At 41.3% G+C, this 26,589-nt stretch overlaps 1 protein-coding gene across 2 annotated transcripts; it reads left to right on the top strand.

Moving 5' to 3' along the window:
• Positions 1 to 26,131, top strand: Map7d3 (MAP7 domain containing 3). Of its 2 annotated transcripts, none has more exons than XM_036174687.1 (17): positions 1 to 195; positions 4,762 to 4,854; positions 5,104 to 5,187; positions 6,167 to 6,330; positions 7,855 to 7,963; positions 9,251 to 9,343; positions 12,730 to 13,418; positions 13,861 to 13,988; positions 14,232 to 14,404; positions 15,511 to 15,637; positions 17,394 to 17,535; positions 18,266 to 18,373; positions 19,395 to 19,448; positions 21,060 to 21,156; positions 21,711 to 21,897; positions 23,722 to 24,101; positions 24,905 to 26,131. In XM_036174687.1, the coding sequence occupies exons 1-17, from the start codon at positions 129 to 131 to the stop codon at positions 24,910 to 24,912; spliced, it is 2,703 nt and encodes a 900-aa protein (XP_036030580.1). In that variant the 5' UTR covers positions 1 to 128; the 3' UTR covers positions 24,913 to 26,131. The 2 variants fall into 2 exon arrangements, with proteins under 2 accessions (XP_036030580.1, XP_036030579.1); XM_036174686.1 differs by having other exon boundaries at positions 3 to 195; positions 14,229 to 14,404.
• The last annotated feature ends 458 nt before the right edge of the window (positions 26,132 to 26,589 follow it).

Raw genomic sequence — 26,589 nt, 5'->3', positions numbered from 1 at the left:
GCGGGGACTCCCCGAGCCCCGCCCCGCCCCGCCCCCCGGGGTCCCAGCGAGGGCCCCGGCAGAGGCAGAGGCGGCGCCTGCGCCTTGCCGCCCAAGAACCACCAGTGGTTCTCAACTCCGCTCTGAAGATGGCGGACCACGCTTTTGCGGGTATCAGTGGCAACACATCTTTGAGGAGTCTACGCGAACGCTTGGGTGAGTGGGCTGGGAACCCCTCAGGGGGATAGAGGCCCTCGTGGGGCAGTGCGGTTACTGTAGCCCCAGGGACCAGCAGAGTGGCGTGGCTGGGCAACTTTTCTATGAGGAGTCCCCTCGTCCTATCTGGTCTGTGGTCCCCTCATCTCCCCGAACACCCTGGGATGCTACAAGAAAGACTGGAGGCCCGGGACATAGGAGAGAAACGGTTGGTCAGTGCTGTCAACGGCCCAAAGGCTCCTGCCTGAAAGGTGCCATCGAACCCGGGCTTCAGCCCTGCCTGCCATCAGAGACCAGTGACACCCGCGCAATTGCTAGAACACGCAAGGATGAGTGGGCGCTGGTGCGTGCTGGGCATAGCCGCAGTTGGGGTGGCCCTGTCAGGATCAGGAAGTTTGGGGTTTCCCAGTATCCTAGGATGTTGGTACTTTCCATGTCAAGGTCAAGGGAGGAGGGAATTGGGACTTGGGGCTTAGGAAGTTGGGAAGAGACTTGATTCTCTGCAAAGTTGCCCAGCAATAGCACGTGACTGTCCCTAGGCTGAACAGAATGAGAATCTACACCTAGCAATGCTTTCTCCTCAACAGGTCCTATAATCAAAACTTTTCCCGTCTAGGGGAGAAATAAAAAGCTGCCGGGGTGTGTTACTCTTATCAATTTTGGCAGCACCTGCTTAATTCAGGAAATTGTGTGAAGAGGTAGTATTTCTTGCTGGTTGCTTTCGGCTTGCTAACAGTCTAGTTTCCTCAGATATGCCTGTGAATACAATGATTTTGATTGCTATTGAAATCCTTAGGGAGTTTTAAATTGTAATTAAAAATAATTTAGATTGGCTAAGATTCAAAGACCATATGTTACTGAAGAACACTTAGAATCAACTCTCCAAAAAGTGTCAGAAGCAAGTACACTTTTACCCCTATGGAAATAGGGGCAGGGAGTATTCCTTGACTACTGTAGACTCTAGAGAGTTTGCAATCAATTGCTATATTGTTTATTGACATTTATAGCTCCCTGGTATTAGTTTAAAGTAATGGAAATTAGCTAGCATGTATTCCAATATATTGAAGGAGCTGTGGTCTGATACCCCCTAACATTATTTGTTTATTAAATGTTAGAAAATAGCTAAAATTATGAGGCAGTTGTTTGCATTTACAGCACTTCTAACTAAGAAAACTAAGTCATGCAAAAAAAAGGGGGGATTTAATCCTGATCCGTTGTTTCCGTCCTAGCTGCCTCTTGTACATTAGGTTGAAAACACCACATGTTAGATTTGCATAACACACCAGTGGAACTGCCCTCCTGGTCCCAGCATTTTCTGTAGGAATAAAGTGAAATGTTTTTGCTAAAAGCTCAATTTCATTGCCTGCTAGAATCTTGACTGCATGAATTAAAAGGGTGTCCTAAACAATCTCTGTGGAGTGCACGGTGCAATTTACATACATACATTTTATAAATGTATTACATTTTATGTATGTATTAACACACATTCGATGAACATATATGCACTTAATGGGTTTTCTATGCATTGTAGTAGGCTAATGCTATGTACTGAAAAACTACAATTATTTTATCAGAACACATTTCATATTTCCTACACAGTTGTTTTCAATTAAAATTTTTCAGCCAGATAAGTATATAAAGCTTTGTAACTAACTTGTCACTTTTCTCTTCTTGTTTGTTTAAATCCACACATGGTTTCTCAGTTGAGTACAGCTTACTCAAAGACTGGGTCCTATAAAAAAAAAATGCAGGCAAAGCTACTGAGGCTGAGAGCCAGATTATCAGCGTTTTAGAGCTGGAGAAACCTTAAAGTTAGTCTAGCAGCCAGAATCCCAGACTCAGAAATCCTGGGCAGCTTCCACAGCTTGAATGTGTGCTGTATTGGACAGCCTGGTATTTGTGTTAATATTTAGAATGGGACAGTCTGCTTGGAAATGGGCTCTCTCTCTCTCTCTCTCTCTCTCTCTCTCTCTCTCTCTCTCTCTCTCTGGTTTGTTTTTTGTTTTTTGTTTTTCTAGACAGGGTTTTTCTGTTTAGCTTTGCGCCTTTCCTGGAACTCATTCTAGCCCAGGCTGGCCTCGAACTCCCAGTGATCCACCTGGCTCTGCCCCCCAGCACTCGGGAGGAAATGTTCTCTTAACCATTGTAGCTACTGGGCATGAAGATTACAGCAGTTTCTCACCAGCTTTTATCTATAAGCTTTCAGGAGCCATTTCTTCTCCTGGAATCAATAGTTGCAGACCAAAGAAAGTTTTAAAAACGCTTTCTTCTTTAGAGAACAGATTAAAAAGAATTTGTGCTAGTATGCTACTCAGAAATAATGTGTTCACAAAAAGAATAGTAGTTGCATCATGAGTAAAGCAGAGAAGAATCTACTCTTTAAGTTTAACTGGGTTATAGTTTATCTGAGCTGTTAGGTCTCTAGGGCTTGCAAACAAATCCTTTTTCTTTTTTGAAATGGTGGTCCCTAGGGTAGCAATCTCAGGGTCATTTTTAAGGCTACCTCTTAAAATGAGTCCCAGGTAGCTGTTCTCCAATGCAGCCAACATCAGAAACCATTCATTCTGTGAGCACTGGGCAAACTCTCTAGCACCTTCATTATCTGAGCTGTCTATTTTGAACTGTTATGAATCTCTTAATAGTTAATAACCAGACTTGAGGTATGACCTGGAACGTATTTGCTGTGCCTTTGCACAAAAGTAAAAACTAAGCCACTCAGTGGTGGTGGATACCTTCAATCCCAGAATTTGGGGGTTAGAGTAGGTGCATCTCTGTGAATTCAAGGCTAGCCTGATTTACAGAGCAAGTTCCAAGGCTACACACAGAAACACAGAAACCCTGCCTCAAAGAGTCAGGAAAAAAAATTTCTTTCAGTGTTCTCCATCCAGGCCCTTGCCCAGGATTGTGGGGAATTTTAGATGCTACCATCCATGGAATTCAAGGTTCAGGAATCCTCTAGAATCTTTCTCTCAATTTACATATCACCTTATTGATGTTTACTGACCACTTTTCCACATGTCGACAGAAGGCATATATAGCTGGTATAATTTATATTTATTTGCCTTCCATGTTTTAAACCTTAGCATTGGCTGTCCTTGCATCTTCACAAATGCATTAGAATAGAGCCTTAGGGGTGCTGAGGGCATGCAGGTGTGGCTTCACGGGGGGGGGGGGGGGGGGGTATTGTTTAGCATATTAGAGGCCCCGAGTTCAATCTCAACCACCACTAGAAGGAAAGAAGGAAGGAAGGGAGGGAGGTGAGGGAGGGAGGGAGAGAGAGAGAGAGAGAGAGAGAGAGAAGAAAGGAAGGAAGGAAGGAAGGAAGGAAGGAAGGAAGGAAGGAAGGAAGGAAAGAAGGAAGAGGAAGAAGGACAAAAGAAGAAAATGAGCTACTCTGTGTGAACAGTTCCAAGTGCTGGAGTCCCACCCCCACTTGGAGCCGGGCAGTGGTGGTGCATGCCTTTAACCCCAGCACTCGGAAGGCAGAGGCAGGAGGATCTCTGTGAGTTCGAGGCCAGCCTGGTCTACAGAGCAAGTTCCAGGAAAGACACAAAGCTACACGGAGAAACCCTGTCTCGAAAAAACAAAACAAAACAAAAATAGCCACTTGGTAACTAAGTGTACGAATAGCCTAGAAAGTACCTGATGTGGGGAATTTATAATATTTGGCTCAATCTCTGAGTATCTAATTGTTAGTACATTGCTTCTATATTTGAGTCTATATATTCTTAATTTTTAAAAGATTTTGATTTTATGTGTGTGAATGTTTTGCCTAGTGTATGTAAATACACTATTGGCATGCAGTGCCTGTGAAGGCCAGAAGAGGGCATCAGGGCCCCTGGAACTGTGAGTTTAAGACATGTCAGATGCCAAGTACGTGCTGAAAACTGAACCTGAGTCCTCTGCAAGAGCAGTGAGGGCTTAGAACCACGAAGTCACCTCTCCAGCCAAAATTCTTAATTAATTTTGACAAAACTTTTCCCCATCAGTTTCTTGCAAACTCTTAAAAAAATGGTGTAGCATTTTGTCTGACATATTTTAAACAGCCGTTCATCACTGACTTATTACTCATCTACCAGCTCTTTGCTTCCCTGCCATCCACAACTGGAACTGTCTTCATGTCTGCAAATACCACACACTTTCCAGTCTTTTATTTTTCTTTCTTTCTTTCTTTCTTTCTTTCTTTCTTTCTTTCTTTCTTTCTTTCTTTCTTTCTTTCTTTTTGGTTTTTCGAGACAGGGTTTCTCTGTGTAGCTTTGCACCTTTCCTGGAACTCACTTGGTAGCCCAGGTTGGCCTCAAACTCACAGAGATCCGCCTGGCTCTGCCTCCTGAGTGCTGAGATTAAAGGCGAGTGCCTCCACCGCCAGGCCCAATCTTTTATTAAAGTGTTGTTGAACATCATGAGTACTTAACCCATCTTTGGTTGACCCAAGATTAAGCAGTAATGTTTTGACTTCACAGAAATGATCTGACCTTTTATCATCAACAACACATGGTTGTGGGTTGCTGTCCTTGTACTAACCATTAATACCTATTGCCTTTTCCTTATTTCTCTGTGTTCTAGCTGCCATGGCTCAAGAGCTAGCCGAAGAACGGCGACGTAAACGTGGTATTAATTCTTCTGCAGTTACTACTAAGAGATCTTCATGTACACCTGGTATACTTTTAATAATGTCTTGATATATCAGTGCTGTAGCTTTAAAATTTGATATTATGAGTCGGGTGGTGGCACACACCTTTAATCCCAGCACTTGGGAGGCAGAGGGAGGCGGATGTCTGTGAGTTCAAGGCCAATCTGAGCTATAGGACAGCCAGGACTGTTACACAGAGAAACTTTGTATCAGAAAACCTAAATAATAAATACATAGAATTAATATAATACTAATGGGTAATTATTTTTGTGTAGTTTTAGATGGTTCTGTTCTTAAAAATGATATCAAACAGCAATTAGCCAAAGAACGCAGAGAAGAGAGGAAACGTCAGCAAGAGGGTATGTATGTTAGACATTTCCCTTTATGTATATGTTATATATTTCCGACTTAGTTTTAATCATTTTGCTTAACCTGTTTGTATTGATAAATTGTAATTTTATGTAAAATATTATATGAAATTAAATCCATTTACCAATCCACATTAAGAAGGCCCATGAAGAACCTGTGACCAGATTGTTTAATTTTTGAAGGAATTAGCTTCAGTTATCTGAAAACTGAGGCCTGGAATTTTCTTCAACAATTGTGGAAACAAGCAGGATGGGATTCAGTGAAAATGGGACTTGGTATAAATGAAGACTTCCTGCAACTTGGGAGCATGCTTTATAACTATATGCACTTCTTCTTTGATCTAAATCAACTCACAGAATAAATGCTGAAATTTATGCAAATGGAAATGCAGTAGCAATGTTAGGGAGAATATTTTATAATTGCCAGATAAGATCCTCTGGTTGTAGTCACAGAAAATCTGATGATAGTAAAGCACGCCCTTCCAGCGTGGGTAGATCTCTCAGTCTATTCCTGTAGCAGCCGCTTCTTTAATAGCATCTGGAGATGAGGACTTTGAAAGAAGTTTAGAGTAGAATGAAGCAAAATATAGATTCAGCCCATGTGTTCTTTAATTTATGTTTTAAAACACAGCATGTTTTTCTGATACAGTTTGATCTTAGCTCCAACCAGCAAAATACTGCATGAAAGAAAACATTTCTTCCTACTTTGGAATTTTAGTTTGGATAGGCCAAGAGTCACCTGGCTTAGAAATGCCAGTTCTTCACAGTACAGTGAACACCTTGTGAAAAGTGGTTCTTTAGTGGCCATGTATATTTCCACACGTGAACTGTGCATGTTATTTACTGGACTAGCCTATGTTGTCTTAAGAATGATAATGAGATAGAGTGACATTTTTTCCTTCTCTATGTTTAATGTGGAAAACGTTTCTTGGCTTTTTAACACCATGAAAATGTACCTGGACTATTTCAGCCAACAAGGAAAAACAACTGCTTGAGAAAGAACAAAAGGCTAAGGTACAGTATGAAAAACAGTTGGAAGAAAGACACCGCAAACTGAGAGAACAGAAGGAAAAGGACGAACGCCGCCGAGTATCTGCAGAAGAAAAAAGAAAACAGAAACAGGCGGAAGACAAGGTGCGCAATGTCCAAGCCTGCTGCTTTAGCGGCCATTGTGTGCAGCTGAGCTACTGCTTAGCCTTGTCTGCATTTACTGGCCCTGGAGAAAGGAGGGAACAACCTCAGTCTTTCCCATTTTTTTTTTTTCCATTTTCCTTACCCTCAGTCCAAGTGCTTAAACAGTAATTTCAGGGAGGAAAGAGGAGGTATGAAGGTCCAGAAACTGAACTCTGTTGGCCTTTAGAATGCAATTCACAGCGTACCTTGGCTTGGGGTTAGCTCAAAACTATTCTCTACCACCTGCATGAAGACCCCAAACCTGCCACCCCACCTCTCTCACGGGTCCTATCTGGCAGGCTGATTTCTCCAACTTACCTAATCTTGTGACTCCCTGAGAGAATAGGAATCCTTAAAGACAATTTTGAGACTCAACAAACATAAAATAGGAACAATACCAAGTGAGAGAGGGTTCCTGGTGGAGAGAGGCGGACAGTCCATCTTGGTAAAAGAGGAAGTTGAGAGAGAAAATACAGAACGGAACAGAAGCAAATGTCAGTGTAGACAGAAAGGGAACCAGAGACATGGCAGGAGAAAAGGCAAAGGGCACCCATTCCAAAGAGCTGCTGGGATGAGGCCTGGCCACAGCCTGGCACATGGACGTTGTAAGGAGGCCAACATGTTTCTCTTTGGCCTAAGAAGAACAGGGCAGGCACTGTAAAGACGTTCTTCTGTAACAGTTGCTCATAGGAAACCCAAGCCCTGAAGTTGATTTGCTGGCTGGAACACAGTCCATAGTATATTATAGTACAGGAATGAGAAATCTCCAAGCAAAGAACTCATTCCTAAACTTGTACAATGTGGCATGTGATTTGTGTGGCTGTTATCTTGACCAGTTCAGGTTGCAGCTGAGGTCAAGATAAACACACTACTTGCCTTACAAAAATTCTTACTGAGCACCAGGATTTAAACTCTTCTGCTTATGAACATAATAGATAAATAACTTTGGCATAGATTTGGCATAGGCATGTCACCTTTCCCTGTTTCTTTCCATATACCAGAAAAGGTAACTACAGAATAAACTACACTGTATGCTAAGATGCATGACTAAGGAGTCCAGTGAAAATTGAGGTAGGCGAACAGTGAAGTGCAGGTACGATTAGCGTGCACAAAAGTACACCACTCAGGATGGGGGATTTAGCTCAGTGGTAGAGCACTTGGCCTAGCAAGTGCAAGGCCCTGGGTTCAATCCCCAGCTCAAAAAAAAAAGCGGGGGAAGTATACCACTCAGTCTTTGTTCATTGGCTGCAGAAGTTTGGCTCTGAGTTTCCTAATGATAAAAAGCAAAAAGGGAAGCATGGCCAATTTCTTGAAGGAGTATCCACAAAATAAAAAACCAATAATTCAGGGATAGCACTGATATTCTTTGATGAAATTAAAACTTGTCTCCAATTCTTTCAGACTTTTACCTACTTGAAAAAGAAATGCAGTGATGGGGTTAGTTTTAGAAACAATAATTAGTGGTCTGGCATTTCTTTTAAACAGGAAAAATTCAAGGCTGTTGTGTCTCGTACTATGGAGCGATGCAATCGTGCTGACCAACGACAGAAAAGGTGGTCGTGGGAGGGAGGTGCGAGCAGCACTGACAAATCTGGTAAGTAATAGTTGTTCATTTGGGAGAGGCGGGGTTTCCAGACAGGGTTTCTCTGTGTAGCCCTGACTGTCCAGTAGACCAGGCTGGCCTCGAACTCAGAGATCCACCTGCCTCTCCCGAGTGCTGGGATTAAAGGTGTGCGCCACCACCACCTGGCCATAGTTGTTAAATATAAGCTCATTAATGTCTATTTTTAACTGTCAGTTATTGGTAGAAGGCTGTATCTGCAACATGATCTACTCCTTATGTCCTAAATTTACAATCAACACCAGAATGACAAATACAAAGTTTGTTTGTTTATTCGTTTGGTAATGAACTCAGGCCAAGGCTGGAGAAATAGGTCAGTCAGTAAAGCACTTACCTTGCCAGCTCTAAGAACCGAGTTTGCTCTCCAGAACCCACGTAAAAATAATCCAAGTCTGTTAGTATGCACTCATAATTCCAGCACCAGCAAGGCAGAGGCTGATTATTATTTCTTGAAGTATGTCAGTGAAAAAAGTACATGACTTGGTCACATGACTGATTGGCTTACAACTCTGGTACTCTGCTCATCACATCAATTCAAGGAATTTTCATGTGGCACAGTAGTGTTAATGTATACTTGATTTTACAAGTCTTAAAGAAAAGGAATTCTTGTTTAAATGGCTACCCCTCAGTATCCTGAGCTAGAAGATTTCAGATACAATGGGAAATACTTATACAAAGCCAATTGTTTTCTCTTATAAACATCTATAGCAATTACAAATGGTTTTTGGTTTAAAAATAGTTATAATTAAACTATCCATTATACTTTGAAACATTGTGGATTGTGTCTAAAATTAAAGATTACATATTCACAATTTAGGAAGACAGGTGTTGTCAATATTAGGCATTTTCCCTATTATTTTTTATCATTTTTGTTTTGTTTAGTTTAGTTTTTTTTTTTTTTAAGACAAGGTTTCTCTGTGTAGCTTTGCACCTTTCCTGGAACTCACCCTATAGACCAGGCTGGCCTCAAACTCACAGAGATCCGCCTGCCTCTGCCTCCTGAGTGCTGGAACTAAACGTGTGCACCACCACCTCCAGGCTAATAATTGTCATCATTTTCTAAGTTACTTTATTTTCACCTCAACTACAATAATGAGTAAATTTTTTAACTTTGGGGTTGTAAACTACATAATGTTTGAAATTAATAAATTCTTACAAGCAAGAGTTGAAAAGAATTTTAAACTGTTTAGTACAATGAGTGAGTCACTCTTGAAACCTTAGTTTCTAGGAAAGTAATATTCCTTTGCACTTAATGTTTAGGAAAAACAGAAAGTAAACGAAGTTCCTCTCTGAGTAGAAAAGACAACCAATTACATCCCAGTGTTGCTATGGACCACGTGGACAACACGCCTGGTGAGTAAAGTATAGATCTTAGGTATTGATTGAAAGAAATGTGTTTAGCTCAGTTTTATGTTGCTTAAAAAGTCATTCAAGAAAACATACATATGAATATCATTGTACAAACTGAGCAGATTATATTTAGGAACATATGTATATGTGCATGTACCAACAACTAATGAAAAGAGAGGTCATGGATCTGAAAGCAAGGAAGGGACGGGGTATTTGGGAAGGCTTGGAGGGAAGACAGGGAAGGAGGAGATGATGGAATTACCATATACTCTCAAAAGAAACTGCAAACCAAACTATCCCTTCTTGAACTAAAAGAATTTACTATGGTAAGAAAAAAAAGAATTTTATCTTTCCATAAGGTACATAATTCCTGACATATGATAGAGTCTAGAGTAAAGCTAAAGAAATAAATTAATTTTATTATAATTGGATTTGTCCTGAAGGACTACTTTTTTGATTCATTTCAAACATTATGAATTTTCATTTGGAAATTATAAAGATTGGCCCTATTTTAAACAAAGCTTTACTCTGTTGCCTTTTTTAAAGTTTATTTTTATTTTATGTGCACTGGTGTTTTGCCTGTGTGAGTTACAGACAGTTGTGAACTGCCATGTGGGTGCTGGGAATTGAACCTGGATCCTCTGGGAAGAGCAGTCAGTGCTCTTAAATTGCTGAGCCATCTCTCCAGACTGCCTTTCTGTTCTTTTCTTTTTTTTTTTTTAAGTTTTAGTTATTCATTTATTTATTTATTGTATACAAGTGCTCTATCTGCATGTGCACCTGCAGGCCAGGAGAGGGCATTAGATCTCACTACAGATGGTTGTGAGCCACCATGTAATTGCTGAGAATTGAACTCAGAACATCTATCTGGAAGAGCAGCCAGTGCTCTTAACCTCTGGACCATCTCTCCAGCCCCTGACTTTCTGTTCTTACTACTTATTTTTACACAAAAATCATAATTAATAATGAAATATTTCTTTAAAGTAAGTTTTTATTTTTATATTTATTGATTGATTGTATATACTTACATATACATGTACACACAAGCTACAATGTGTGTGTGAAGGTCAGAGGACAATTTGTGGGAGTCAACTTTACCATGTGGGTTCCAGGGACTGAACTCAAGTCTTTAGGCTTAGTGCCAAGTGTTCTTGCCCACTGAGCCTTCTCAAAGTCCCCCTGCCCACACTTTCCAATGCCTCTTATTTTATAGAACTCACATTGTAGTCCTGGTGTGCTCCAGAATGGCCTCAACCTGATGGTAATCCTACTGTCTCAGCCTCCTGAGAACTGACGTCTTCAAGTGATTTCTCTTTTTTTCCCTTTATTATTTATTTATTTGTTTGTTTGTTTATTTATTTATTTATTTAGACACAGGGTTTTTTTGTGTAGTTTTGGAGCCTGTCCTGGAACTAGCTCTGTAGAACAGGCTGGCCTCAAACTCATGGAGGAGATTCACCCATCTCTGTCTCCCGAGTACACCACCACTACCCATCTTTAAAGTGATTTCTTTCTGACAGCTTTTCTCCCTCTACCATTTCCCTTTCATGTTCCTCTTGTATTGTTTCATACTGTTTTAGTTTGCTTCTCTGTTGCTATGATAAAACAGTAAGCAAAAGCATCCTAGGGAAAAAAGGGTTGTTTGACTTGTAGTTTGTATCCTATCATTGAGGGAAGCCAAGACAGGAACTCAGGCTAGCGCTTGAAGCAGAGACCACAAAAGGAATACTGTTTTCTGGCTCAACTCCCTGGCTTGCTCAGATACATTTCTTTCTTCCTTTCTTTCTTTTTTAAGATTTATTTATTTATTATGTATACAGCATGTATGGCTGCAGGCCAGAAGAGGGCACCAGATCTCATTACAGATGGTTGTGAGCCACCATGTGGTTGCTGGGAATTGAACTCAGGACCTCTGGAAGAGCAGCCAGTGCTCTTAACCTCTGAGCCATCTCTCCAACTCCCAGATTCATTTCTCATGGAGATCAGACAATATATCAATCAGCAATCAAGAAAATGCCCCAGAGATGTGCTCACAGGCCAATCTGATGGAGGCAATTATTCAACTGAAGGTACATCTTCCCAGGTGTCTCCAGTTTGTGTCAAGTTGACAATAAAAACTAACGAGTATACATAATGATCCATTCTACTACAGAAGACTTTCCTTAACTGATTCCGGTTAAATCCTTTGGGAAGAAATGCAGTTTCTGCTAGGGATCTTTATAAGTATAAAGGATTAGTGGAGCAAAATATTGACCAAAAGATCACCTTTTTTGTTTTTGTTTTTGTTTTTCTGAGACAGGTTTCTCTGTGTAGCTTTGGAGCCTGTCCTGGAACTCTGTAGACCAAGTTGGCTTCAAACTCAGAGATCCACCTGCCTCTGTCTCCAATGAGTGCTGGAATTAAAGGAGTGCACCACCACCGCCTGGCCAAAAAAAATTACTTTTAACAAGAGCATTTTGTTCAATGGTGGCAATGAATTTTTGTCAGAGGTCTTTATCTGTATGAATCCCTGAAAAAGTGAGTTTGTAAGGAACCATCTTTTTCTCTATGTGTGAGTTCCACTATAGAGACACATAGAGGAGTTCTGATATATCCTGCATTGCTTTCTTCCTTGGAATTATTGTGTTAAGTGGTTGTCTTTATCTTTAGACATCTTTAGATATCTCTGACAGTTTAGTATGGTCATAAGACAGTTTTATTACTAGTGATCACTCTTCCGTTTATTTGTATGTGAAACCTCGAAACGAATGTTTTCATCTGCACTCTTGTCTGGTTTTAATGCAGGTTTTAGAATGAATAAGAAAATATTCTTTGTTAATTCTCTTCTAAAACAATCAAGTGTGGAGTATTTTGTATAATCACCTATAATGGTAACTGAGATCTCTAGGCCCGGCTCAACAGTTAAGAACACTTGCTGCTCTTACAGAGGCCCCGGGTTATATCCCCAGCATCCACATGGTAGCTCACAAGTGTCTGGAAATCCAGTTCTAGAGGATCCAACTTCCTCTTCTGGCCTCTGAGGGCACCAGGCATGCAGGCAAACACTCATACACTACAATAAAAATAAATAAATCATTTTAAAATATGTGGTTGAGATTTTGAAATACAATGTTTTGCTGCAAGTGTCCATTTTACAGGGCCAGTTTAGTTTCATTTGTAGTGAAGCACTGTGATTACTCTGTTGTTGATGTTGCTTCCAAAATACATTTCTGATGGTTCTACTCTGTTAACAGTACATTTCACTGAACAGTTCCTATGGTGTGTGAAGTTCCTGTACTTCCTATTAAACAGCCCGTCTGTTCTCACTCATACTGTGCACATGGAGTGTTTTTAGCTAGTCAGATTACTGCCTTTATATGGGATTTTACTCTTTTCCCACTCACTTACAGGCATGACCAAATATGTTTTCCGCTATGTGACTGTACCGATGTTTACCAGTGATGAGCTAAAGTCTTCCACAATGTTCTGTAAATCATCAGTAAAAATGCCAGTTCCAGCAAAATTAGAAATAACACCCACAAAGAAAGTAGAAACACCTCTCAAGGAAGATGTGGAAAGACCAACAAAGGTGAATGCAGAAACCCTACCCAAGATGAACATGAAAGTAACCTCTCAGGCAAACTTGGAAGGACCATTGAAGGCTAACATGGAAAAAGCATTCCAGAACATGGAGGACATCTCTGAAGTGAAGGTAGACGTTTCCCCCGAGGTGAATAAGGAAGTGCTCGCTGATGTGGACTCAACAAGGCACCCAGAATCAAATGTTGAAGACATCCCCACTGTGAATGGGGATGCTCCCTCAAGTGTTGAACCGTCCCCCATTGTGAGCGAGGGTTCATCCCCTGTCCTGAGTACCGGATCATCCTCCTTCATGAGTGTGGAAATATCTCCTGTTGTCAGCATGGATGCCTCACCTGAGGCAAGCATAGATACCTCACCAGAATTAAGTACGGACTCAGTAAGTGCTGTGGCCTCAGAAGGAAATCTAGAAACATCTCCTAAGACCAGTGGGGGATTAAACCTTGAGAAAAGTGTGGAAGCCCAGCCTAAGATGAATGTTGAAGCCTCACCACCCAAGGTGAGTATGTAAGCATGACCTAGGCATGGTGAGTGTGGAAGCACTCCTTCAGGTGATGATGGAAGTTTCACCTCAGGCAAGTGGAGAAATGCCTCCCATGACATGAAAACATCTCCCAAGGCTCAAAGAGAGACTCCAGAGATTTGTAAAACAGTTAATGTGAAATACTTTGAGGAAAAAGGTTTTTGAGGAGTGTTCTGGACTAGAAATGGAATTAGATTTTGAAGTAGAAGATTTAAATTTTTTTTTATTTTAAAAATTTATTTCTGTGATATACTTACATTGTGTAACTTCTTAGCCTAGAAAAAAACATATCCAATTTTCATGAATTAAAAGAAAATTGGAGGTTTCAGGGACTATGACTCAGAATATTTTCTTATGAAAAGATGGGTATAGTATAATTGCTATTAACTTTTTTATCTTATTGAATTGGTATGTTCAGAACCCGGAAGTGGGAAAAAGAAGCATAAACCTTACCACCAAGAAACAACTACCATCCCATATACCATGTTACAGATGGCCATCATCTCCCACACTTGGGTGGCGCCCACCTTCTCCCATGAAGGCTGTGTAAGTAACCTGTTTGCAGTTATTTCTGAAAGGCATTTTACTGGAACAAATGTCAGGTAGTGTTTCCTAAATGAAATATTATAGAATGCAAGGTAAACAATTGCAAATGGAAAAAGTGAAGTAGCTTTATTTCTCCGTTATAGAAATTTCCAGTTTATAATTACCTTATAGTATCAATGCATTGCATTGCTTATAATTATTTACTGAAAAGTAATCAGCACACATGTTACTTTTTCTCAGCAGGCAGAATCAAAAGATCCGACCTCCATCTCCTTTGCCAGTCTCATCAAGACTATCAACGAAGACTTCTCTACTGTATAAAGTAACCCCGGTTCAGAATATCCTGTATGTGCCAAATGCATTAAGTATGATAACAAAGAAAAAAGAAATCGTCCAAAAGCGTATGATCAACATAGGTAAATTCTTTCCCTAAGAAATTAATTTTAGCAACTCAGAAAAATCTTGAAGTACTTGAGAATCATCACAATTTTATTCTGTAAGTAACAGGACTTCGGGGAGTTTAGATAAAGAGAATTTACCAAGCACTGGTCCAGTGGAATACTTCTTCTCTGCTTATTCACCCCTCTGTTTGGAAATTTCACTTTTAGAACCATTGTTAGAAGCATAAGTTGGATGAGAGGGTTGGTCTATGATCCTTGTGGACCATTCCAGCTCAGATATTAGCTTGTTCTTCAAGAGTTTAGCTACATGTGATTAAATAAGTTTTCATCAGATACAGGCCAGTTTCCATATACATACATGGCATGTGGCATGTCCTGATTTGTGCTGTATGCATGTTCACACTGTTACTTTGCCTGTAACATGCATTTTTATACATGTCAATGCTACTTGGTCTCAAATGTACTGGGAATTCAGCTTTTATAAGAAATGCCAATAAATTCTCTGTATCAAATGATCTTTTTATTATGAGTTAGTCATTCTTATATTATATTTATATTATATATTATATTATATATATATCAGAGAGAGACAGAGAGACAGAGAAAGATAGATACATGTAAAATATACCTTATTTTAATGATAGTCTTGGCTTCTTTTGTTACTTATAGCTAAGCACTTGTATATAGAGTTGTCAAAGTTCAGGTAAATGGCAATAAAAATGATACACAAATTCCACATATATACCAGATATTATTTGATTGGTTGAGTACTTAAGATTTTTACTCTTCATTTGGATCAGGCATAAGCTTGGCTTCAGCATATTTGAATCTTTCCTCATAGAGTCCTTGATTTACCTCTCTAAATAGGTAAGACAAATTAGAAACACATCATTGCATTTTGAGTATTTGAATATGCACTTGTTTGGAAAAGACAACATGCTAATTCTTTTGTTAGGGAGGAGTTAGCATTTTGAACAATTCTCCTAATTAGCATGTGATTAATTGTGGTCTGTGCTCATTTTTTTTTTTTTTAATGTTTGGGGGAGTCTCATTTATTTCTTCACAGGGTTGAGAAGAAATAGGTTCCCTAACCAACTGTTTTACATGTTTCTTTAAACTAGAATCTGGCAATAGAAGTATGCCAAGCAGTGAATCGGCCATGAAAGTTTCCGTAGAGATGCACCATGATGCTTTTGAACAAAAAGGCGAAAAGGAGAGTGAAGAAGTCCAGAAAGAGACAAAGCAAAGGTGATCACAGATTTGTCCTTTCTAGCCTTAAACTTCGGGGGAGGGGGGAGGGGGGGAGTCCACACTTCGAAATTTTGCCCTCAAACCTAAGTTTCAAAACAGCAATTAACTTTTTCTCTGGTGAGAAGTCAATCATTGCTTTGTAGTCAAGTAAAGAAAGGAAGAAAAGTTGGTCAGTGGTGGCACACTCCTTTAATCCCAGCACTTGGGAGGGAGAGGCAGGTGGATCTCTGGGAGTTCGAGGCCAGCCTGGGCTACAGAGCAACTCCAGGACAGTTGCACAGCACTGTGGTAACAGTGCCAGGGCTGTTACACAGAAAAACCCTGTCTGAACACTCCCCCCACACACACAAAAAGAAAGAAAAGAAAAGAAAAAGGGGTGCTGGAGAGATAGTTCAGAGTTTAAGAGCACTGGCTGCTCTTCCAGAGGTCCTGAGTTCAATTCCCAGCAACCACATGGTGGCTCACAACCATCTGTAATGAGATCTGGTGCCCCCTTCTGGCCTGCAGTCAAACATGCTGTATACATAATAAATAGATAAATCTTAAAGAAAAAAAAATTCCTTTAAAAAAAAAGAAAGAAAAGAAAAAGGAAGAAAGTAGTAGAAAACACGGGGCTGCAGAGATGGCTCAGTGGTTAAGAGCATTAACAGCTCTTCCAGAAGTCCTGAGTTCAATTCCCAGCAACCACATGGTGGATCACAGCTACCTATAATGGAATCTGATGCCCTCTTCTGGCATGCAGGTGTACATGCAGATAGAGCACCATATACATTTTTTAAAGTATTAATAAAAAAAAAAGAAAGTAGAAAACACTTTTAGAAAGGTGTTATAACTCTCCACATCTCTTCACATCCTTTTCAGTCTCCATACATTCAGCACCATTAAGGTGTGCTAGGCCAATGTAGAAAGAAACCAAGATCATTTCCAGGATTCCACCTCAGCAGCAGCACCCAGACGACTGCTTGATATTTCTGTTTGCCTCCACTGGAAAGGCAGAGGGGCATGGATGGGGGGTGGGGAGACAGACACAGAGAGATAATGAGATTCATCTCTATGTCACCAGGGTCCCATTTAGCTAATGAATTAGTCCTAGAAGGTTGTCCCTGACAACACATTTCAAGTCCAGCTATGTTGTCTTGAACTTGAAATGTTCTCGTGCTTTCATCTTGAGACCTATTTTGTGTTGTATCTTGTAAACCCCTGTTCACTGCGGACAAGGAATACTATAGTACTGACTTTATTTCCAAGTAGTGTTTAATGTACAGTTGCTTGGAAAAAAGAGGAAGGAGATACTTTGAACAGCAAGAGATTTGTAACTTGGAAATTATTATTCCTTGTCTTCTGCAAACAGCTAATTAGCATTTGAAAGCACTAAATACTGGCACACCTTTAGACCCTCCTCCACATTGCATATCATCATCCCTAGGTGAGATTGGGTGCGATCACATTTCAATAAGACCTAACATAATTAAAAGTCGACCATTCCTCTCTTGCATATGTGCACATGTATAAAGTAGTCATTGTAAGAAATCCTTTTGTATGCCCGAAGGCCTCATTAAAAAGGGTGACATATAATTCGTGGATAGTAAGAAGCCCAGAAAATATAGTAAATCTTCCATAAATGTAATTGTATTACTATACTCAAGCAATTTCACCATAAATGCTTCCATACTCCTGCAAACTATATATGCTAGAAGCTAAGAAAAATACTAAAGTTTTTTTAACTTTTTATTTACTTTTTAAATACCCTCAGTACTGCTAAAAAATCACAAGGTATGGCAGAGAGAGCGGAAGAAGTCCCAGCAGAATCATCACCTCGCAAAGATGAGCAGCAAGGAAAAGATCTGACAGTGAGACATTTCGAGCCAGCGAAAGAGCAGAAGGAACAGCTACAGGTCTGTAACCTTGCTGCTGCTGCTGTGCAAGAGAATCTGCTCAGAAAGTGCAGTTGCAATGCCAAGGAGCCAGCTGGGCCACAGCGCAGACAGCATTCTCGGGCTGCACTTTAACATCATAGTCTCCAAAACCCATGTTGCCATAGCCCAATTTATATTCCCAGTTTTAGGGTGTTGTTCGTCAGGACTGGTTACATGTAATCTCCTTAAACGATTGTGTATACTTTTATTCCTTGGCAGGGAACCTTTACAAATTTTTCCATAGCTTTTAATGAATGTAAGAAAGTTGACTCCTTGCCGTGTTAATAACTCAAAAACACATGCTTTTAAAGCAGTGGTTCTCAACCTGAGTCATGACCTATCTGGGGGTTGAAGGATCCTTTCACAGGGGTCGCCTAAGACCATCAGAAAACACAGATATTTACATTACAATTCAAAACTAGCAAAATTGCAGTTAAGAAGTAGCAATGGAAATAATTTTATGGTTGGAGGCCGCCACAACACGAGGAACCACTGATTTAAAGTAAGGTAGGCACATGTTCAGAAGTGTAACCTTGACGTCTGAAGCATTTCAGACATTAGCCGCCTCAATCTGTGATTTTTAAAAAGGCTTTGAAAATGGATGGTAAATGCCTACCAGGCTTGCAACTATTTAATTTTTTTCAGCTAAAAACTTTCTTGTCATCCAGATATTTTGAAATTAATGATATTTTGGCACAAATTTTCCTAGAAAGGGAATAACACCATGATGAAATCTCAAGACATTGCTGAAACAAGAAAAAAGGAACAGGAAAAGATTATGCTACAAAATTTGCAAGAAAGATTAGAAAGGAAAAAGGTAATTCTCTGTTGCATGTGCTTTGTGTTAGAGCTGGGTGTAAGTTAGCAACATATTTTTCTGAAAATCCTCAATCAGGTATGTGTTAGTTCCCAGCTGTCTGCCCACTATGCTTGCTCATCCAAAAGTGCTGACTTCTATATAGGAAGCTACGCGCTTATTGGTAGTATTTGTACCTCATGGATGGCATTATAGCAATGTCTCAATATATCAAACCTGTAGGACCAATGTCCCTTTAGCAGGATGACTCCAGGCTGACAGAGGTTAGTGGAAGTTAGAGTTTCTTCTAGACTGGGCCAGAGACGGCACTATATACCAGGGCTGAGGTGTGTGTGGAGGCCTGTTGGAAAGGCCGGTGTTTGTAAGTTAAGGGCCTCATTTTATGCAACTCCACGTGGTTCGTGTAGAAGTCCCTGCCGAGGCTGGGCTACTGCCAGGTCTCTGTCACTCTGAGGCAGCCAGCAAACCACAACTCTCCTCACCTTATGCAGTGGATAAAATTCTTATCCCTCCCTAGAGAACATCCTTGCTCAGTCTTCTGTTGGTTTAGGGACCAGATCTCTTAGAACCACAGCATCATTGGAGTGCATTGTTTTCATTGATGTTTGCCTTATCATGGTCTAAGAGTTCTAATTGATTTGCAATGATATGTTTGGTCTGTGTGAAAATGGGAACACGGCGGGGTGGGGGGGCGCGGGGGGCAGGGAGGAGGACAGGGGAATCCGTGGCTGATATGTAAAATTGGATTAAATTATAAAATATATATAAAAAAAAGAAAATGGGAACACAGAATTGCCATTTGGGTGTTTGTGTTGTATCGAAGAACAATTGCTGCCATTCACAGCATTTTATGGCTGAAATCAGGGACAAAAGAGGAACCCAGCTGCTGCCCCAAGACTTTTGTTAAGTCTGTGGTTTGGGGACAATTACAGGCATTGCTTGCTATAAAATGGGGTAATCACCTGCTTCAGGGCCACTATTTTTTAAAATCTCTTTTTCATTTTTATTTCCTTTTGAATAGAGGGTTGAAGAAATAATGAAGCGGACAAGGAAGACAGATGTGAATGCCTCAAAGGTAGTCTCCACTCCTACCAGAGTGTGTATGAGTTCCTCTTGCTTCCGGCTCTTGGCATCTCTTCATTTTTACCAATCTGGTGGTAATGAAGTATGGTGTCCCGTTTGTGTTTTCCTGGTCCCTAAAGACCCAGAGCTTGTCTTTCTGTCTCTAGTTTGCTTTCATGTTCTCTTGCATGAATGCTTGCTGAGGTCTTCTTGGCTAAAATGTTGGGGTTGTTTTGTCTTTTTCCTTGAAGGTTCTAGCTCCTACTTTTGTTGTTGTGTTGTTATATTTGTAGCTCTCCTCCCCCGTCTGTGCCTTGTCTTACTGTCCTTTTCTGCGGGGGAGAAGCTCTGCTGTTAGTGTTGAACTTATCAACATCTTCTGATAACTGAAGCACTTTGTACACACTTACTGAACACTTGGGCATCACTTTGGTGACAGGCTCTTCCCATCACGTGCCTTTCCTTACTGACTAACGGGAGTTTTTACCTACTCTAAGTCCTTTGGAGGTGTGGGTTCCTATCTTGTAATATCTTTTGGTGAACCAGAATTCTTCATTTCAGCAAATGAATTTAGACCTTCCTCCTTTCTAGTGACTGCTTTTTGCATGTTTTCTATTTGCTTCTCCTAACACGGCTTCTGAATATAGCACATGCACTCAGGGCTTGTTTTTTCTCTACATTCTGAGGCATTTACAGTCGTTTACAAACTGCTCTATTACTAGTCATAGTTATCCCCACCATCAAGGAGCAGGACAGTGTCTGTAGAAATGTCATTCCAGACAAGTCATTTGAACTCATCAGCAGCTGCTCCCGAGTCCTCGTGCTCTTTGCTGACCTTCCCCCTCTGGTTTCACCCATTTTCCAAACCGAGGATTCAGCCAGGGCTGTAAAACCCTGGCAGTCACTGCCCGAGGAAAACTCTTGTCTGCCTTTATGACCCCATAAGAATTCAAGCCTGGTGACCTTGCCTTAGCCAGAGCACTGCTCCTGCAGGGGTATATAACTGTGAACCTCAGAGACTTGGGACTAGACTGGAGAACTGGATGGAGAAGTAAAAGGATGAGATGTGGATGAGGAAGAGCCTGATGGGGAAGGAGGAGATGAGAAAGACCAAGGTGGGGCAGGACTAAGACGAGAGACTTAAGATGCCATTTGGAGGGAACAGCAGAAAGAGGTAGAGAGAACCAGGCAAGAAAGGAGCTAGGCAGGAGAGCAGGATAGAAGCCGTGTAGAGAGAACTGACTCAGAAGAATAAAGTGTATGGACTAGTTTCTTGTGTAGATGTATTAGTGAACCCCTCAGATTAATCTGCCACTGGTAGCGTCTCTTCTGGAACTCTGGTTGAAGGCTAGCGAAGGTCTGGATCCCAACAGCTCTTGATAGAGGATGAGTGTGAATTGAGGGCTGTTGGTTCTGCCTGCACTCTTGTTCAAGGAATCAGTTTATTCTCGAGTGTCGCCCTAGCCCAGTGACAGAATTAAGGCCACCTGCCCATCATGAGACCAGTTAAAGTGACTGATTTTTTTTTTTTACCTTTTATTCAAAATGCCAACAATTAACCATCGGTCTAGTCTTTTCTTACTTCTTTGAAATTCTAAAACATGACTTTCTCTGCTAACCATAGGCTTCCGAAATATCTAGTAATTGCCTGTCCGAAGAGGATGAAGCTGATGATGAAGGCGAAGAAAGTGATGAGGACTCCCTTGAGATGTTTCCATCAGGTTTGCTTGTTCCTCATGGTTAGACACAGAAGCAAACAGTGGTACTACCAAAATGATGATGGGATTTAAGCAGTCTCATGAAAATGTAGTCAGGGTCTGCTTTTGAGTCAGAGGAGAGCTGAAGGCAGTCAGGACATTTGAAGAAAACCAGACTCAAAGGCAGATCAAGGGCAAGCGTAGGGAATCAAGGAATAATTCTGACCTTTGACCCATTAGCCTTTCCTAGCAAAGAGATTCCTTAAAGAAACGTTACCCATCACCACCAGTGAATTAAGAGTCAGGCAGATGAATGCACATGCTGGACAGCCCCTCAGCTGGCCTGTCACTTTGAGGCTGCCCAGGCTTCACTGGGCCCCAGAACCTTGCCTGCCTGGCCCTTCTTTCCTTAGGCAGGGACAGACAGACAGACAGACAGACACACACACACACACACACACACACACACACACACACACACACACTCATACCCATCCTATCACAGCAGGATCAGAGGTTTGATTTCTCTTGTCTTCGTTGTTGAAGTTCCAGCTTTAATGATCTTCTTCCCCCTCCAGGAATGAAAACATTAAGCAAGCACAAAAAGTTTCACAAAAATGCCAAAAGAAGGCCTCAAAAGCTAGTGTTTTTGCAGGCAGGATCGGATAAGGTGGATACGGAGAAGAAAATACATTTTAATGGGAACACGAAAGCTGCCAAACAAAATGACCCAAAGGACTCCACAACTCAAGCAAAGGGCATTAAGTGAGTCACTTAGCACCTTATTTATCCAAATAAATGTGGGAGAAGTAGAAATGATACTCTTAGAATCCTGATGCCCGACGGTGGTGGCGCACGCTGTTAGTCCCAGCACTTTGGAGGCAGAGGCAGGCGGATCTCTGAGTTCGAGGCCAGCCTGGGCTAGAGAGTGAGTTCCAGGACAGCCAGAGCTACACAATGAAACCCTGTCTCGAAAAAACAAAAAAACAAAAACAAAAAAAGTTCAAAACCTTAAACAATAAATAACAGTTGCAAGTGACATTTTGCCAGGCGCTGTGAGTTCGAGGCCAGCCTGGGCTAGAGAGTGAGTTCCAGGAAAGGCACAAAGCTACACAGAGGGGAAAAAAAAAGAATCCTGAGCACTATTTATTACTGCTTGAAGACCTAGTTTGCATATAGCAAACATTGTATCAAGCACCTTACTTAATGCAAACAAAATAGTGCTCACAGCAGTCTTGTTGGGTCAGGATCATCACCCTCATCTTTTTGTTTTTCAGGGCAGGGTTTCGCTGTAGAGCCTGTCCTGGATCTCGCTTTGTAGCCCAGGCTGGCTTCCAACTCACAGAGATCCCCCTGCCTCTGCCTCGCAAGTGCTGGGATACACCACCACTGTCTGGCACCCTCATCTTCTACAGACAAGCAAACTGAGGCACATACAGGCTTTAGGCTTTATTTGCCAAATTCAAACCCAGATTCATGTGACACCAAATTACTTGTGTTTGCATGGGGAATGAATGTGCTTTCATTTCTTCAGTGAATACTCAATATTCAAAAATGTGAAAATACTATATCTTTTCATTTTCACTGTTACTTAGACATTGAGAGTCATATTCTCATTTTACATGTGGGTAAAGAGGCTCAGAGGTTAAGTTGTGGGAGTAGGAATTGTTTGTTGAGAAGGAGCACGGCCCAGATGATAGCTTAAAACATTCTAAAGCTCTGAGGCCCACTGGAGTGGTTGCTAGGTTCTGGTTCTGGTTGAAAGGGAGCACCACATTCAACTCTTGGCACCAATTCACCAGTTGCTTCTTTTTGTTTGTTTGATTTTTGTTTTTGTTGTTGTTTTTTTGAGACAGGGTTTCTCTGTGTAGCTTTGTGCCTTTCCTGGAATTCACTCGGTAGCCCAGGCTGGTCTGGAACTCACAGAGATCCGCTTGGCTCTACCTCCAGAGTGCTGGATTTAAAGGCATGCGCCACCACTTCCCGGCTCTCGAGTTGCTTCTTACAATCTGTGTCCTTAACTGACTTTAAGAAGGGCAGCAGGGATCTGCAGAGATGGCTCAGTAGGGAAGAGCACTTGTTGCTCAAGCATGAGTACCTGAGTTCAAATCCCAGCATCACACACAAAAAAGCCAGGTGTGGCCACATGCCCACCTGTAACCCCAGTGATGGGATTGGGGGTTAGAGACAGGAAGATCTCTAGGGCTTACAGGCTGCCATTTTAGCTCCAGGTTCAGGTAGAAAGTGATAGATCAGAGCATCAAGTATCCTCCTTTGGCAACTTCAGTGCACACGAGTATTCTCTCTCTCTCTCTCTCTCTCTCTCTCTCTCTCTCTCTCTCTCTCTCTCTCTCGGTTTGAGCATGCTCAGATGCTCATGTGCCCTGGTATTTCCAGGGTACCTTAGCACTGTCTAAGATACAATTTGAATGCCAGTGTGTTCTGTGACTTATATGGTCCCTTCCAGCCTTTTCATTTTAGGATGTGGAAAGTGGGTTTAATTACATCCAAGGAACTTCTCAGATTTAAATAAAGCTCCTTTCATGGTTTTGGAATAGCCAGGATTCTAACTATAATACTTCATTCCAGGATGCCTACCAAAAAACCACCTACCCGAACAGTAAGAACCAGGAAAACAAGGGAAGCCAATCCCACCATCCGATCTGCTCTAAGTGTCACCACCAATCAGGAGTGGGTTTGTGACAAAATTATAGACTTTAGTCACATGACCGAATCACCTGTGACAAAGACCACTGCTGGTAGCAGCAGACAAAATTCGAAGGATTCTATGACAACTCACCAAGATCCTCAGGCACCTCTGGGCGGTAAGAAAAGAGGAAAATCTGTTTCTGCTCCTTTGACAAAGGTTTTGTCGCACCTTCACCTAGCTGGAGGAACAACTGATCTTGAAAATCCCTTTGCCTATGGCTCTTCCAGGATGGCATTTGGAGGAGAGGAAGAAGACAGTGGTGAGTCCATAGAAATGATCTAGAAGAATTTTCCATTAAGTTATATTTGAGAGAATAGATAACGATAATAATTTCTGCACCCTGCATCTCCTGCCACATATAAAATATAAGTTTTCAAAATCTGGCTTCCTCTGAGCATCTGCTTCTCTGGCTGCTGGATAAGTACAGTGGAGGGCAGAGAGCAGATCTTTGCAACCTGTCTTTCTTCCTGTGTTTGCCAAACCAAAAGGCTATTGGTTTCCTCTTTAAGAATTTATCAAGGCTGAGAAGATAGTTGTGGGGCAACCTTTAGGACTTGAGTTTGATTCCCAGCACCCATATAAAAAGACAGGTGTAGTCTCAGCACTGGGGAGGCAGACAGGAGGATCCTTGAGGTTTGCTGGCCAGCCAATGGAAGCTGAGTCAGTTTCAGATTCAGTGAGGACCTGTATTTATTTAAAAAAAAAAAGCCAATGAACCAATAGAAGGCAATGGACAGCTAACCCTGGTCTCCACACTGGGACATAAGCATGCATATGGACAAGTATGGGCACGCACTCATGCACACCTCACACACACACACACACACACACACACACACACACACACACACACACACACCCCAAAAACAAAACAGCTCTCCTTGCCAAAAGCAGAGCAGTATGGGCTCTTCAGGTGTTGATGGGGACATTTAGAGAAGAGCAGTAGGGTATCAGAATGTTCAGAGGCTTGGTCAGGGAGTCACCCCAAAGGGAAACTGGGGTGAGTTACCTTGACACCATAAGCACCTACTCTACTAATCTTTTCTTTTCTCCCCTGGCTAGATATATAAACCCCATGGAGCCTAGGGGATTGATCACCTTCCACTCTGTGTTAAAACTCCCAAGGCCAAGACTTAAAATTGTCTTCTTCATGCTTGAAACTGGCAAAGGAATCTACCATCAAAAACCAGGAAAACAAAAAATCCATGCAATAGTCACCTTATTCTCTAGTGAGAGTTTTAAGTAAAGAGATTTCTGTTTTCCTTGACAAAACTCTCTTGTCTCTTTCTTGGGCTTTCTATCAATAGGTGTATGTGAAGGGATTCCTCAAGGGTGTTTTCATTAAATGATCATTTTCAGCCCCTCAAAAAATCCTATTAAAGGAGTGTCTCTATTCCAGGATCTCTTTGAAACCCTAACAGAGTTGATTCTGGTAAATGGGGATGCTACTTCAACAGCTAGAAACACAGTCTGATCTCGTAGAGCATAACAGATTGTGTGAGCAACTCAGTGTTCACTACACTTCTGTCCCAGTGTTCCCAATAGACCGCAAAGGTTACGGAGCAGCACAGCATTATTCCCTGTACACACGTACACTTTTTAAACTTAGCTCTCATCCCTGTCCAGTGCTGATACCCCAAATGCCAGAACCAGAAAATCTAAGTTTGGAGCCATCAATATCTTTTATGCTCTCATCAGTGGTTCATCTTGAAGTACCTAGCGGGATTTATGCACAAAGTGAGCTGTATTTTGTTGCAACAGTACTTGGCTGTTGTCTCACAGAGTACGATTAATTCCTTTAAATATTGTGTACTTAGAGCCTTTTCTGACTTACTTCCCAGGCCTGTCCTTCAGGGTCCACTCAGGCTTGGGACATAGATACAAGTATGCTATTCTTCAGTTCTGCTGCCAGGCACGTGGACATACACATGTGTGCATTGGCACATGTGCACACAAAGGTGATGTGAGTCCACCCAACTAGAAAACACATTCCTGGTCCTAACACCAGCAAGCTTCAGTGTTGAGTCACAAATGCTTTAAAATAGACCAATGTTCCTTTGGCCACCAATCTTGGATTCCCAAAGGAGATAATTTTATGTTCTGATTCTTGGTCCTTTGCTACCTTTGGTATGTATTAGGGCAGGAGGCCTTAGGTTTAAAGTCTATTTTTAGATACTGCTTCTTACGTGTAGACATCAAAAGGCAATCATCCTAAAAGATGAGCTTCTGATGTTTTTATCTACAAATGTCATGTGCTGAATGAAATACTTTCTGTAAGTATGTGCCATATGAAATAAACGACTCAGATAAAACAAGCTTTGTTTTCGTTATAATAAAAATGCACTGGTGGTGATGTAAAGGTCAAGCAAGCTATGGATGCAGGCCACTGGCAGGTCTAACAAATAATAATCAGATCTATGCATTTAGTTGGTGATTTAGCAGAGTCCCAGGGTTGGAACAGGAAAATACATCTTCAAACTCTGGTCTTTTTGTTTGTCTTTGGTTTTTGAGACAGGATTTCTCTGTGTGTAGACCCGGCTGTCCTGGAACTTTATAGACCAGGCTGGCCTCAAACTCACATAGATCACCTGCCTCTGCCTCCAAAGTGCTGGAAGTAAAGGCATGTGTCATCACAGTCCAGCAGAACACTGGTCTTTATTCTTTCCCGCCTGAGCTGTTATAGCTGAGGTCCATTGTTAAAGTAGGCTTTTTTTTTTCCTTTTCACTACAGTAAATAATGTAACAAT

This window comes from Onychomys torridus, chromosome X, assembly GCF_903995425.1.
Source record: "Onychomys torridus chromosome X, mOncTor1.1, whole genome shotgun sequence".
Lineage (NCBI taxonomy): Eukaryota > Metazoa > Chordata > Mammalia > Rodentia > Cricetidae > Onychomys > Onychomys torridus.
Note: the sequence above shows the minus strand (reverse complement) of the source record. Positions and strands in the feature narration are given on the sequence as shown.

Excerpts from the sequence above, each read along its gene's own strand:
- Map7d3 (XM_036174686.1), top strand. The coding sequence starts at position 129 with ATGGCGGACCACGCTTTTGCGGGTATCAGTGGCAACACATCTTTGAGG. Across the intron at positions 17,536-18,265 it reads AGCAGAAGGAACAGCTACAG|AAAGGGAATAACACCATGAT; the intron begins GTCTGTAACCTT and ends AAATTTTCCTAG. Across the intron at positions 21,898-23,721 it reads ACTCAAGCAAAGGGCATTAA|GATGCCTACCAAAAAACCAC; the intron begins GTGAGTCACTTA and ends ACTTCATTCCAG.